The 14755-nt window shown below is 37.3% G+C and overlaps 1 protein-coding gene across 3 annotated transcripts in view; it reads right to left on the reverse strand.

Annotated features, from left to right (window-relative positions):
- FBN2 (fibrillin 2) overlaps positions 1-14755 on the reverse strand; it is a 118070-nt gene that overhangs the window by 52608 nt on the left and 50707 nt on the right. For all 3 annotated transcript variants that reach the window (XM_042033625.1, XM_042033624.1, XM_042033623.1), the window contains 4 exons: positions 14253-14306; positions 10840-10965; positions 8404-8529; positions 3290-3409 (listed from right to left, as the gene is read on the reverse strand). In XM_042033625.1, the coding sequence (XP_041889559.1) occupies positions 3290-3409; positions 8404-8529; positions 10840-10965; positions 14253-14306 (426 nt within the window). The remainder of the gene's footprint in view (positions 1-3289; positions 3410-8403; positions 8530-10839; positions 10966-14252; positions 14307-14755) is intronic.

Here is a 14755-nt window from a genome sequence, read left to right on the forward strand (position 1 = left end):
GTCTCTTGAAGGTGAGCCTTCAAGGTTGTAAGGAAATCTAAAAAAATATATATATATTGTGGGTAGGAGTGTTCTATATTATTTTAGGGGCCTGGTTCTGCTGCTGCATTAGCTACACTTTGAACACGCCTGTTAAGCTGTATTCCACTCTCTGCTCCTGAGGACTCAGGCCCAGCACATCCATCCCCTGAGTTACAGCCAGGCTGGAAACCCAGACCAGGTCAGGGTAAGCCCATTCCGGGGAGTTCCCAGCTCCATCAGGCAGCAGCTTCTCTCTTCTGCCATGGGCCAGAAAGCCCCTGTGCAGAGAGAAGACTTTTAGTCAAACTGTTGTCTCTGCTGCCTGAAATGCTCTGAAAGTCCTTTTTAGATACCCAAATCTCCAAATCTTAAAATCTGTTATTTCAGTGCCTGAGTAATTTTTTGAAATGTCAGTTAGATCTCAAATCAGGTACATACTTTACAAGTTGTATCTTCTGCACCTTTGCTTGCTACCTTTACAAAGTTACACTCAAATGGTACAACATTTCTTGAGGCAGGCAACAAGCTTGGTGATCAGACAGCAAAAGCAGCCCGTAAGGTTAGACCCAAATTGGGAGATCAGCCTGGGCAGGGTTTTAATGCAGTTGCATACTCAGAGTGTAAAGCTAAGCAAGTGACCCAGACAAATTTAGTTTGATGACAAATGGGAGAATAGGACTTGGGTTTAAGATTTACTTATATTACATGTGCAGAAGGCCAGATGCATTACTAGTACCTCATGTTGAGGAACAATGTGCTTAAGACAGAAGAATCATTCCAACTTATTTTTTTCCAAACAGCTTCAACTTTTCTACAAAATCATCATGCTAAAAAATTATATGGACCACAGGGAGCACAACCTTTCTTTGGTTAAAGCAACAGAAAAAAACTCTCCCAAGAATGCGACTGAAATCAGCCCCAGAAACTGGGCAGGGTATTTCATTAATATTTAAGTGTAAACCAGTTGTATTATTTAGGTGAACATTGGCCTCAAACACGTGGGACAGAGCTCCACAGTTGAACAAGTGCAGAAATACAGAGCTCAATATTATTTCCTTTTACTAGTGAACTTCATAGGAGGGAAAAATCAAAACCAGTATCTCAAAAATTATTTGAATTCTACTAATTAGCAGGTGCCTCTGCTCATACCAGCTGCATCCACATTATCCTGCCAAAGTCTGCTTGTTTTATCTTTTTCAGGCTATTCCTTTATTCTGCATCCTCTCTTTTGTCCAGACAAAATCTTTGGTGAAAGGGTTATTATGCAACATCATAACATTCCTTCTGTTGCTCTTATCCCTTTGATTCTAACTTGAAGAAGAGTATATGCATACTACAGGCAGATGGCATCCTACTTACTGTGCACTGTATGCACTCGACAAATCTTGACTAAAATCTGTATGAAAAGCATGTAACAGTGGATATTTCAAAAAGCACAAATGGCAGTAACCCTAAGGTATGGGCAATTCCCAAAACAGCAATGAAACACTTGTATACTTCAAATATACTTCAAAAACAATTCCACTTTTCTTCCCCTCCACAAATATGGTCCTAATATTGCAAAATCTGCCCATGTGCAAGCAAAATATGTCAATATTATTGCCGAAAGTTTTTACTGTAACTGCTGAACTTAAAACACTCATTTGCTAAAGGTTTTGGTACAAATGCTTTGAATTGCATTCTGACTGTAATTTGAGCAAGGCATTTTTCTCTCTGCCCAGGAAAGCTCACAGAAGGAGACAAATGGCTTACATCTATGCTGAATAATGTGGTACTGATTCTGGTTCTGACACGAGAGCAAGTTTGAAAGTAAAGAAAAAGCTAGTCAGAATCTGACACTACCTTACTTTGATTAGTCCTAAGTAGAATACAAAAAAATCCTAAACCGCCATACTATTTTAGCCCTTCAGTTATGTTTTGGAATAAGGTATCTGTTGTTACAGCAGTGCTTTACAGAGGCAGTCTGATAAAAAAAAAAAAAAAAAATTAGGATCAATATACAAGTCTTTCTCTACAGTGGTAACGGGAAAATCAACTTGAGATTTAAAATGGCATACATATGACAAGAACATTTGTAAGTTTTTCCACACAGCAAATCAACCACCTGTAGCCTCCAGCCCCTCACTCACTTTTCAATAACCCAGCCTGCCCTCCTCTCAAGGCTTCAAATGCCAATGAAATTTCGTCCAAGGTGAAAAACTGGGCTCTAGCAGTAACAATCTGTATGTCTTGCATCAGCTCTACTTCTGACCCTTCTGTCTTAACATATTCACACTTGCAGTACAAAAACATTGTTCCTAAGACAATTTTTGTCAACATGAAAAACTAATGATTAGGCTCACAGTATGTAGCTGGATCCTGTTCTTCAGTTTTCATCTGACTACTCAGCTACTTTTTTTGGTTTGTTTATATTTTATGTTATTTATCACTGCTATCCAGGCCTCACACTGTAAACAATCCAATGAAAACCATTTGCAAAGTAAATCCAGAACACTGTTGTAATTAGGCTCTTGGTGAACTTGTGGCCCCTTTGGATGTGAGAACAGAAGAAAATTAAAAATAAGAGGTACAAAAAAGCATAGGTTAGTGTGGTTATATCAAGAAATTAGCACAACATGAACAGAAAAAAAAACAATAATAAATTTCACCAGCCAGTGATGTTACAAGGAAATATAAGAGAAGGCTTAGGCACAAAAGTAACATTCACTTAAAAAAAATATGAAGGCATGGAAGAATTCCACCATTAAATAGAAACTTGAGTCTTTGCATTCCTTTTTCCATCTTAAGAAAATCCTGACAAGGCAGGAAATTTGAATGAAAAATGCCAAACAAATCCATCTGAAAACAAAAGTAACATTTAAAATTAGCATCACTCACTTACTAATGACACCCAGTTATTAATGACACCACATCCAGCTGGAGCACCACACATATCCTACAATAATTTCAATTACGCTACAGAAATAGTATGAAACAATGGCAGCTTATGAAGACCTGCAATGTGTAGATAACTGCAATCCTTTTGAGTTTTCTTGAAAGGCAAGGAAAAAACCATAATTAATAAATGGCTTCAGGTGATAATGCCAATGACATCCTGCAAGCAACTGTTGCTGCTTACTCCAATAAAATCTCTGCAGCATTCTGCTTTTTTCCCAATAGAATAATCAAAGGACACTAAAATTTATATATATATGTAGAATATGTGTGTACATATATATATATATGTATTTATTTATAAAAAGGGAAAATAACAGGAGGAAATACCCACCAATACAAATCAGTCCTGTAGGGTCCAACTTGCTGCCGGAGGAACATTCACAGTGGAACGATCCAAGGTTGTTCCTGCAGGCACCATTGACACATGGGCTGCTTTCACATTCATTTATATCTGTAATCCAGAAACAAAGGACATTATTAGAACTACAGTGTGCTTCTGGGAAGTATTACACAGTAATTTATACTCTCTAAATGCTGTTGTAGGCTATGAGGGGCCAGGACTGCCTGGAATATTTGTCCCTCCACTCCTCCCAGCAAGGCATTCAAAAGGTACAGGGACAGACAGGTAGCCTGTATTTTGAAGTGCACATATTTTGACAGTGTTAATTAAATGGCCCTTTTCTACAAGGACAGTTGATTTCCAACACCATTGACCATAAAGTTCTCCAGCATCAATTACAACCGTCCCGTGAGAAAACAAAACTCTTTTTTCACAGAATGCAAATGCATTCCCAGCCACACCATACAGAGCACAAACAAAGTCCTCATTGTTTCTGTCATTTATGGCTCCATGAGAAGAATTAAGAAAACCCTGTCAGAAGCAAAATATCACAATGCTGGCTGCAATTCTCTAGTTATGGAAATGTCGAAGAAATAGGAGTAACTGGAACACTGTAAATGGTACTTCTCTTTAGCCCCTAAATCCTGTTTATTATCCCTGTGAGGTTTTTAAGCCTGTTCACATGCAAGAATAGGACCCCTGCAGACAGCATTATTTGCTGATTTTTTTTTAAAGTGGAATCAGTTTAAAGATTAAAACAACACTAAAAAATTCTCTCCAAAGAGAGATGATGCACATTCACCATTTCTTCCTGAACCCAACCAATTTATTTTTTTTATATGGGTCCTGAATTAAGTTGTACATTCTAATCCAAACATTTCCTTTTGGCAGGCTAGAAGTAAAAAAATGTTTAGCGCTTGCTTATACGTGCTAGCAATAATATCCATAAATTAAACCAGCTTAATTTAAATTAATTATAACCTTAGTAGTATCTAGCTAAGCCCTGAAGATATTAATAACATCAAGAGATCATTTTCAAGGCAAATTGAAATATCTTCTGTATTTTTAAAAATTTTTCTAAGAGTTACTATTTGCTATTTTGATATGATGCATCAAGCCTTCATTTCACTAGAGAGGTACATCACAGGAAGGAATAAGTACTTAAAAATATATCATTTAATAATATGCATATATTATTAGGAAAAAAAAAAAAGGAAAAAAAAGAGAGAGAGAGAGAGAGAGAGGGATAAAAATACCCAGAAATCGGTAAACTTTGGAAACAGTGGTGTCTCTCTTCATGCCAAAAGCAAGCACTTAATTTAAAACCAGCTTTCACAGATCCTTTACTTAATGGACTTATCTACAAAGAGCAAACAGGACTTGTCTTTGACTGTCAGCAACTTTCTGAACAACGACAGAGCTTTATGTTTCTGAAGCCTACTCTCAAACTGTGGATCGCCCATTTTACAGATTAATCATACACAGATGCAGAGATATAAAAGCTAAGAGGCTTTATCAGGTCAGGACAATGTGCCTCATTGTTAGTTCTGAGAATAAGCTACAAGTCCCTCTGTATCCAAGCTGGCAATCCAGAGTCCTCACCAGCAATTATCTGCTCTGCACCAAGGCCTTCTCCTCCCTGTGAATATATTTTATACTCTATTGTCTCCGTTTTTATTACCCAAGGAATGCTCCCTGCCTCTGTTGCTTCCCACACTCTCCCTCCACCAGCAGCACCTGGTAGTGGGGAGTGGTCTCTCCTGCTCTTGCAGAGAAACCAAATAAATCATAAATCACAGTGACACAAATAAGTGATCTCAAGTATGCACTTTATGTCAAATAATCCTCTGAACAGACATGCTCTGGGAGAAAGACAGACTTTTGCTTCCTCTCCATCTGCCATCTTGCTTTCAGAAGTTTGCCTAGCTTTAAAAAAAGTGAGAAAAAAATTGAGAAGACAGGACAAACTAAAAAAATTGAAGTGATGTGTTCTCTGTCCAATCAATCATGAGTGTTCTTCCCTTCTTTTACAAAGTTGCAGCTTCAGAGAAGTTGCCATGAGGGACCAGGCATCATCTGTGAAGGTATTTAAAGCTGGAAACAGGTGATCTTCATGTAAAGTGTCACATTGTTTTAAGAGCTGGCAGTTCAACCAACCACACAGCTTTGCACAGACACAACCAGTGTGCAATACAAAGTAAAAGCAGACAGGTGCCACTATCCAAAACATCACTTCAACCTCATTAAGAAAATATTAAGAAGATGCATGAAACTTAAAGTGCTTCACATTTATAGAGGTAATATGAGGTTATCATGCCTATGTTTAATTCTCCCTGGAATTTAGCAAGTTAGGATTGCAATCAATCCTCCTCAAGGGGAAGACTTTTTTTTTTTCAAATTTTCAGATTTTAAACCCAAACCTGAAAAAAAAATAATTGAGGGCCTCACCTGGAAGCCAATGTTCCCAAAACTACAGCCAAAGAAAGGAAAAAGTGGACATGGAGGGGCCAAAGTTCAACACTTTTTGAAAAGTAGAGGCAGCTCACTTGGCTTCATGGGCCATGTTCTAGGCCTTTCTCCATTTGATATGCTTTAACACTATGCTAAGAAAGAAGAAAAAAAAAAAGAAACAAAACCCCAAACCCAATGAATTTGGGTAGTAATAGGCTGATAATAGTGCATTGACTACATCCCAAAACCAGCATCCAGGAAAAAAAAAGATTAAAAGATGATATTAAATGCATTTCAGCATTAGTGCACTGTTGAATAGAGTGAAAAAGAATCATATGCTCATTGTAAACAAACGCCAAAAATTGTTTCCCTCCACCTTCTCACAATAATAATAAATGGTAATTTTTGAAAGAGCAAGCAAGAAACCAAACTGATTTTAACACTATTTTGTATTTTAAAATAAAAACCAGTATGTATGAAGATTTTTGTTGAGGCATGCTTTAAAATGTTTTTTCTCTTAAGTGAAGTGAGTGTACATTGTAAACGTCAGAGAAACAAAAATTGAAACAGTCTGCTGTACATTCCTGGAAATGAACTTCAAAGCACATCTGGTTTACATTTAACTAGTTATGTCACTGGAAACACAAACTAAACCATGGAGCTTGTCATAAAAATTTCAACTTTCACAGACTCTGGAGCCTCAAACCAGTCTCCTACTCCTCACATCAAATTGATAAAAAATTTCAATTGAACTACAAACAAAACCAGTGAAGGGTTTTGTTGTTTCTTCAGAGTTGCTGATGAGAGTCATATTAAAAATATAGTGGTGAGTAATAAGCATCAGAACATTTTCAGAGCTCAGCACAGAGCTCCTGACTACAGCAGGATTTTACAACCAGTGAACTTGTAACTCCAAAACGAATTACAAGAAACAGGATTTGGGCAGAAAAAGAGTAATTTCTTTCTCTGCTGCCAACCCAGCATTACTACTGCCTACTCAATAGGAGCAAAAATGCAACACATTTAATAGGTTTTACAGACACTTTTACACAAAACCCCTCCTGACCAGCTTTTTTTACCTCACTGGCTAAATTTAGATGTCAACCTAACAATGAGATTAAAGATGTATAACATATTAATAGTATTATTACCCTAAAAAAATAAATCTAAGTTTACTGCTTGAAAACGTAGATACATTTTAATTCGACAAGATTGGCTGGGTTGTTTGCATTCTGGCTTCTCATGCACCTAGCTTTAGGTCACTGTTTTCTGGTCTGATGTTCTTGGTCGTAACACCTCCCCTTACCATACTGTATCAGTTTTTCTATCTAGAAGATTCCTTAAGAAACATGCACATTAAGGGCACACAGTACACTGTTTCCACAGCCAGAAACTTCCTGTGCAGAGACACTAATCACAGAGACATACCCTGAAGAATAAATTCCTTTGCACTGTGGGTAGATAGGCACTGAGACAACTTGGCACAGAAAGCTCTGTAAATCCATGGGGGTTGGCACAAGAAAAGCCCCAATCTGAACAAGTGCTACCCAAGTGCAACATGCAGAAAGAGCAAGAACTAACTCTTAAAGGTGACCTGTGAAATCCACATGTATTAAAATATAAAGGAATATAATTTATTTTGCATAGAAGGAGTGAGGAAGTTTTGTATAGAACATGTGAATGACTTTATACCACCAGAACCTAAAACATTTCCACTTTCCTTTCTATATGTTTGCTTAGCTGTATGGCAGTAACTTCCACCTGATCAATAATAACAAGGAGCTGAGGACAATAACATCTTCCACCACTTCAGAAATATCTGGGGGATTACACTGGTTCACATAACAAGAGTTTTGCAACAGGAAATTATAGCTTCCCCATCACTCACAGAAATGCAAAACCATTTACTATAAAAACTTTCTAATGATCACAAATGCTGAGATTTACGGACTGTGGAACCAAACAAAAAATAAAGAGGACCACTAAAATTCTACTACACCAAATACTAATTAAGAGTTGGCACATAAGCTAATACATCAAACTTTATTCTTTTTTTGGTACAGCTTTCCATATTTTTTTTAAATTAATTAAAATTTATCATTAGTTTCTGCTATATGACATTTTTTCAGCTTTAACATCTGTGTTAAATAGTAATATAAGAAAGCAATTTTGATTACACTGTAAAAATAAAGGACAATTTTAGTATTACTAGGCAGTAATATCCAGATCCTGGAATGCATCACACATAACAGGATTTGAGCTAGAATTAACTATCACCACAGACTGAAGGGAGAGAAGAAGGGAGAAAAGAAAAAGGAGAGTCTGTGATCAAAACAGATGCATTTTCCTAAATGACAGACACGGTGTTCCTGGTACATGGTCAAAGACAAGCACATATTGCCCTCTATTGTAGTTTAAAAATGTTGTAGCTAAGGAAAGGAAAGCATTTTCATATAAAACCAAAATTATTACTTTAAAAGAAATTCAACAGCAATACCCAGCACAATAAAAAGTACTGCATAGAAATTACAGGAGGAATGTGAAGATTTATGCAACATCACAGCTCTCTCTTCTCCTCTGGTATCTCCTGTGATCGTTTCGCTTCGATGTGACACAATAGACAACCAAATGGACACAACTTGCAGGTTCCTCACCTTCACAGGTGTCTGTCTCCGAGCTGAACAGGTAACCCTTGGGGCAGGAGCAGCTGTAGCTGCCCGGGGTGTTCCGGCAGAGCCCATTGTCACACAGCAGCCCGTTCACGGAGCACTCGTCAACGTCTGCAGAGACAGGAGTCAGACCATGACCAAAAATGACAGTTCTTAGTTTCAAAGATCTAACTCATTTTCAGGTTTTTACTGCAAAAATTTCTGTTCTGCCTCTAAAGTTTTGGTTGGTTTTTTTTTTTTTTTTTTACTAGCAAGCTCAAAAATTAGTTAATGGTCAGTCTTAAAAGAATAATTATGTTTTCCTGCAATGACCTTGTCATTAGTGTGTCTACACCATATGAATTCAGGAAGGTCTATTTGCTTTGAAAACAGTATTTTAACTATTTTTTTTAAACACACAAACAGCGGTGTGTTAATTACTGTTCTAACTCTGTTTAATAGGCTAAAATTGTTTTTGTTATCCATGAAGTACATTAAAGTCTATCCTGTACAGTTCATGTATGGCAGTCATCTCAAGAGTACACATGTACCTCCCCTCCAGAAGAGCACTGTATTTAAAAAAAAACCTATGATTAACACCAGGATATCAAGCACACTGACTAGGAAAATCCCATATCTTAACATAATTCCCTGAACTTCTCTTAAACTAACTGAAAATAATTCTAATAAAAAGTAATGTGTCTTCCTCATTGCCCTATTATTAATTCTATGAAAGAAAAAAAAAAAAATCTATCATTTCAAGCCTTTTCTTCTAATGCCCATCACATGTTACAATAACCTAAGCATATAGAAGAATATTGATAGAGTAAGTACGGATAAATCTGACATTTTATCCTGTTTCAGGGTGTCTCCTCTTTACTGTCTGCTTGAGTTCCCAAACCTAATACTGCAACTGAAATCTTAAATCAAATAGACTTTTAGAGAGCTTTTAAGTTTAAAAATAGAGAAGTGAGAATGCACTATAACTACAATCTGGAGAATTTTGGTTTCCCCAACTACTTTAGATTTTCCAACTTGTGCTTATGAATACATTTAGGATTCAGACAATAAAGCCTAAGTTTCCCCAGATGATGAATCCAAGATTTATGTCTGGCAGCCATGAATTAAAAAACAGCTCTTCTAAACTAACCTGTCCTTAATTTAACTTCATCTGATTTCAACCACGGAAAGGCAGATGGATTTGTAAATTTAAATTTTCAAGAGCAATTTCAGCTTATTCTCATACAATCCTTTAACCCAAACTGCAGCATGATGAATGCTTTATTTCCTTAGAATCTCATAGAATAACTTCAGATTTGGACTGCAATCTGTTGTGATACGCTCTGTAAAAACACAGAACAACATAGCTCATGCTCTAAACCCACTCTGACCTGACAAAAATACTGTGTGCATTCTGACTGATTACCATTTCTATTTCCTGGCACCTCATAATCTATGTCTTTAATTAAAATCTTTCACCCTTTTATGTCTGTGCTCATAATTCAGTTCTTTCATGGAAAAATTCTATCTAAGAGTAAACACTTCTTCACATTCAGTGAGCTTTATCTTTATTTAAGTAAATACATAGATTATACTAGCACTTACCTAGTCCCAAGAGTAACTAGATAAATAAAATCCCTTCCCATAAAATCCACTTGGAGAATGAATAGTACATGAAGCATTTTAAAAAGAAAAACACCAATAATTTTCTGCAGCAGTGCTTTTTCTGACAAAAGGTCGTACTTAGGGCTTTAGGAAGTAACTAGCTGTAAAGTTCCTTTATTTGAGCAGATGAAAGGAAACACTTTCTTTACTTTTTGTTTGCTTTGCATCACCAAGAAGGTATGTTTGATATGAAAACTGTACCACAGCTATATGGACCAGGTTTTGCCCACCAGAAATGGTGGGGGTTTGTTGAGCACAAACAGCAGTGACAGGTCAGTAAACTTTTACGTGCAAAATAAACACAGTACTTAAGGATGATACTTTAAGTATCCTGATGGTTTCAGAGAAACTTCCATTAGCTTGTAATTTAACCAAACTTCACCTTTCTGCTTAAAATTACAAGGCTATAAGCAACATTATTGTACAATGCACTTGTGGTATAATACACTTTTTTTGGATGTAAGAATTCCCAAAAGAAAAAAAACACTGGATTTCATGTATGACCATGAATAATAAAATTAATTAGACAGAGAACGAAACCTGAAGTGTTATCTCCTGCTTACACTTCCCAAACAGCAGTACTCACCCACTAAACGACAGGAAAACATACAGTAAGAATAATAACTATGCAGCAACTGAGAAAAGCACCATTCCAGATTTTCTGCATTTTCATTATAACTTGAAGAAGCAGGTGCCTTGCGACCTAAATTCAGTCAGGTCAAATCAGCATCAATGTAGTGATAAATAATTCAGCCACAATAAAAAACAACAACTCACCCACACAATTGGTTCCAGCAGGGTCAGGCTCGTAGCCACTGTTGCAGTTACAGCGATAGCTGCCACGCAGGTTTTCACAAATCCCATTGGAGCAAATATCAGGATCCAAAGCACACTCATTAATATCTGTATTAGCACAACAACAGAAGATAATCAGACACTGACAGGTATGACAAACCTGTTCCTGTGAGAGGTGTGGGCAACACCTGACTCACTGGATGTGGAGGCTGTCATTCAGAACCAAGGTACAGCACAGGTGCAGACAGAAGGCTGAAACAAGTGATTATTCTCCTTTGTTTGACACTAGAAGGCTGAACCTGCAATACTGTGTCCAGGTTTGGGCCACTTTATATGGGTCCACTCCTCAAGCCTCCTAAGGCACCTATAGAAGCCTGTCTTGGCACTCCTTGCCAACTCAGCCCCAGGGTGCCCCTAGCTTTCCCAATCCCATGCCTACACATCTGGGCAGCTTTCCTGTACTCCTCACAGATTCTTCCCTGGTTCCACTGACTGTGCATTTCCTTCTTACACTTCAGTTTGATCAGAAGGTCCTCATTCAGCCATGCTGGTCTTTGCCTTCCTTGCCTGATTTCTTACATGCACAAGCAAAGAGCTCTTGTGATATCAGGAAAATATCCTCAAAGCTCTGTTCTGCTCCTTTAAACCTGAGGGCAGTTTCCCATGGAATCCCATCCACTGATGCCTTTAACAACTGAAAGTTCATGCTCATAAAATTCAGTGCTGTCTTTACTCTTCACCTGGTCCCTCAAGAGTACGAGTTCCACCAGGGCATGACCAATGCAGTCCAGGTTGCCATCAGTCTTGACATCACTAATTAGTTCAGCTGTGTTGGTAATCAACAGACCCAGTAACACCTCTGCTATGTTTAAACTATCACCTGGATTAAGATATTGTCCCTTCAGCATGCTCCAAAGGTCTCCTGACTACACACAGCTCATGTCACTGTGACTGAATTCCCTCAGCAGCATCAGTGCCTGAGATGTAAGAAGAGACTGAAGGGACTGGATTTGTTCAGCTGAAAAGAGGAAATATCAGAGTGACCTCTAACAGCAGTTCCTTGATCTTATCAGATGATTACAGAGAAGATGGAGCCAGACTCCTCTTTGAGGTGCACAATGACATGGCAAGAGACCATTTGCAAGATACAACAGTGGAAACTTAAATTAAACACCAGGAAAACAATTCTTCGCCACAAGTGTGGCTAAACACTGGAGCAAACTGCCCAAAGAGGCTATGGGAACTCCATCCTTGGATATTTTCCAAATTCCACCAGGCAAGGCCTTGAGAAATGGTTCAACTTTGATGATACTGCTGCTCTGAGCAGAAGGTTATGTTGGATGACGTCCAGATATCCTTTCCAACCTAAATTGACAGGGAACTATGTGTCTGTAAGAAAAAACTTGATGCAAAATACCTAGACTGTGCACTCAGTGCCTGTGGTTTAGGGATCTAGATAAGAAGTTATAATTTATAAGGTGACACAAGAATTTTCCTAATACAGCAGTAATGCATATGTCAAAACTACAGCCTATTCAGTCCTGTAAGAACTTGTTGAAAATTTAAAATTTTTCTCAGGTAGACAGAACAGGATGATGGATGAGTTATATTCCTGATTTACAGTCCCATATAAAATTTCTGCTGTAGTTGGAAAATTCCAAAATATTCATACGAACTATAAGACCAGGAATGGACTAATTTTAATACTTTCTGCCTCTAAGGAAAAGAGGGTTTTTCAATATTTTCCTTCTTCCCATATGGTAAGCCCATTACTTTAAATAGTTCCTTTCCCAAGCCCAGGAAAGAACAGAGGGGATGCTGGCCTAGCTGTGACTTCATGAAAGGCTTGTTTTATACTTGTAGGGCTCAACTTTTTGTAAAGAACATTTCCCTCTTTAATCACAGTGCAGTTTAGATACTGATTTACATTTAATCACATATGCATTTGGAAAAACCATGCTATCCCTGGATAAAACTCAATGCTATGAGACACCTGAAAAAATTAATAAGAAAATACGATTTAGTGTACTACTTCAGATTTGTATTTTCTTTAGAGCAAAATGTATTCTGTAGCTTACTAAACATGTTTGAATCCTGGGGACAAGCCACACAAGCAGTGTACAGTCAGTGACAGGAGCAGCAGCATGAAAATTGACTGCAATGTTGCTGTACAAGATGTACAGAGAATCCTGTGTTTGCTCTAGAAACCTGAACAAAGAAGGACTTTAGCTGAGACATGAACCCATGATCTTTGTCATGCATTTGGTAGACAGCACAGTTGTTTTAATGTTTTAATGAGAAACTGTATTTTCCATGTATCCAAAAGGACACATGACCTCCCTACCAGGCTGCATGCAAGTTCTCATGGCAGGATGCTGCTTGTACAACAGCACTACTGAATGCTGACATTATTTATCTGAGACAGAGATTCTTCAACAGACCATGTATAATTCACTGAAAAGTAAACTGAGACAATTCACAAATTCAGTGGATTTCAGATTACTTGTAAGCTTGCAACATGTCAAGCTATTAAGAAAAAAAATATGCAGATACATACAGCACTGAACAAAAACAGAATTTATTTTATTACAGTGTTGTTTTAAAAAGTTATTTAGGCCATTACTAAATATAATGATGGGAGTTCTCATTCTGTTCGTGCTGAATGGAATAGGAGTTTTAATGCTGAAAAGGATAATTATTATAACACAGCAATAAATTGGTGTTCCTGTATTCCCCTATTCCTTCTTCAACCCATTTTACTTATCTGGCAACTGCAGCATGATTTGCCCTTACTTCAGGCCTGGCTCAGCCATTAGTTTTTAAAATCCTTGTCTCTGTGGTACTAGAAAAAGGATCTGGAGCTTTACAGCTCCCAGTACTAAATGCAAGGGGTCACTTTCAGGACTGTTTTTCACAAGGATATGCTTTTTTCAGTAAGCTCCCTTCCCAGTTTTAACTCTACACAGAAAAAATCTGTCCATGCAAATAAGCATGAGTGAACACTGGATCTGGAGTGAAAAACTGCTCTATTACCATCTCAGCTGAATGAAAATCAACTTCAAATGCAAGTGACTCCTGTCACTGCCCAAATGAGGGAGAGCTGTTTTATGCCTAATCTCAAAAAATCTCTCATCTCAAAAAAAAAGTATATATATATATATTACTTTTTTTTCTTGATAGGGTCAGGCAAAATCCACTGTTGTAGAGAATGAATTCCAGCCTTTTCTTAAACACTGTAATGTAAAAAATACTGTACTTTGAGAATTAAAATAATAAAATCAACATATTAATCTTAAGGTTGAAAAGTCCACTCTAGTATGTTATCAAAAAACATAATTCTGAGGATAGGGATTTTTAACTTTGAATCATATTATTAAAGAAAATATGCAACATACCTCTTCCATCAACAGTAATACCAATTCCACTGCTACACAGGCCATGGAACTCAGCTGCTCAGTTAAAGCAGAGATGTTGGGGGAAAGAAAATGTTATTTCCAGTATTTCAACTCCTTTCATCCTAAACTAAATCTACGTGATTTTTTTCCAAACTAATTTTTCTACAATGTAACTAACGAAATGCCAGTGTTCACATGAAATAGCCATTTATAGATAATTTAGTTAAATCTGTCAGGCAGCACTCCATCCTGAACTTTCATACATACACAAAACCAAAATTAGATGACAAAGAGTTAAACACTCAGGTGATTTCTTTACAGTCTTGACACGATGCCCTTTTCATTTACTGCTTTAAATCACAATGTCAGTTTTGCTTCTTTTTTTCTAAGTAGTCATCTGCTGCTTCAGAAAATAACACTGAATGGAAATTCTGTCCAAGATGCATCATCTCAGTTCTGCAGTCAAGAGATTTTTCTTTTTTTAATCTATCTGGTTTACCTAA

This window comes from Corvus kubaryi, unplaced genomic scaffold, assembly GCF_017639235.1.
Source record: "Corvus kubaryi isolate FWS band 111438036 unplaced genomic scaffold, C.kubaryi_AGA036_p1.0 37357, whole genome shotgun sequence".
In the NCBI taxonomy this organism is placed as follows: Eukaryota; Metazoa; Chordata; class Aves; order Passeriformes; family Corvidae; genus Corvus; species Corvus kubaryi.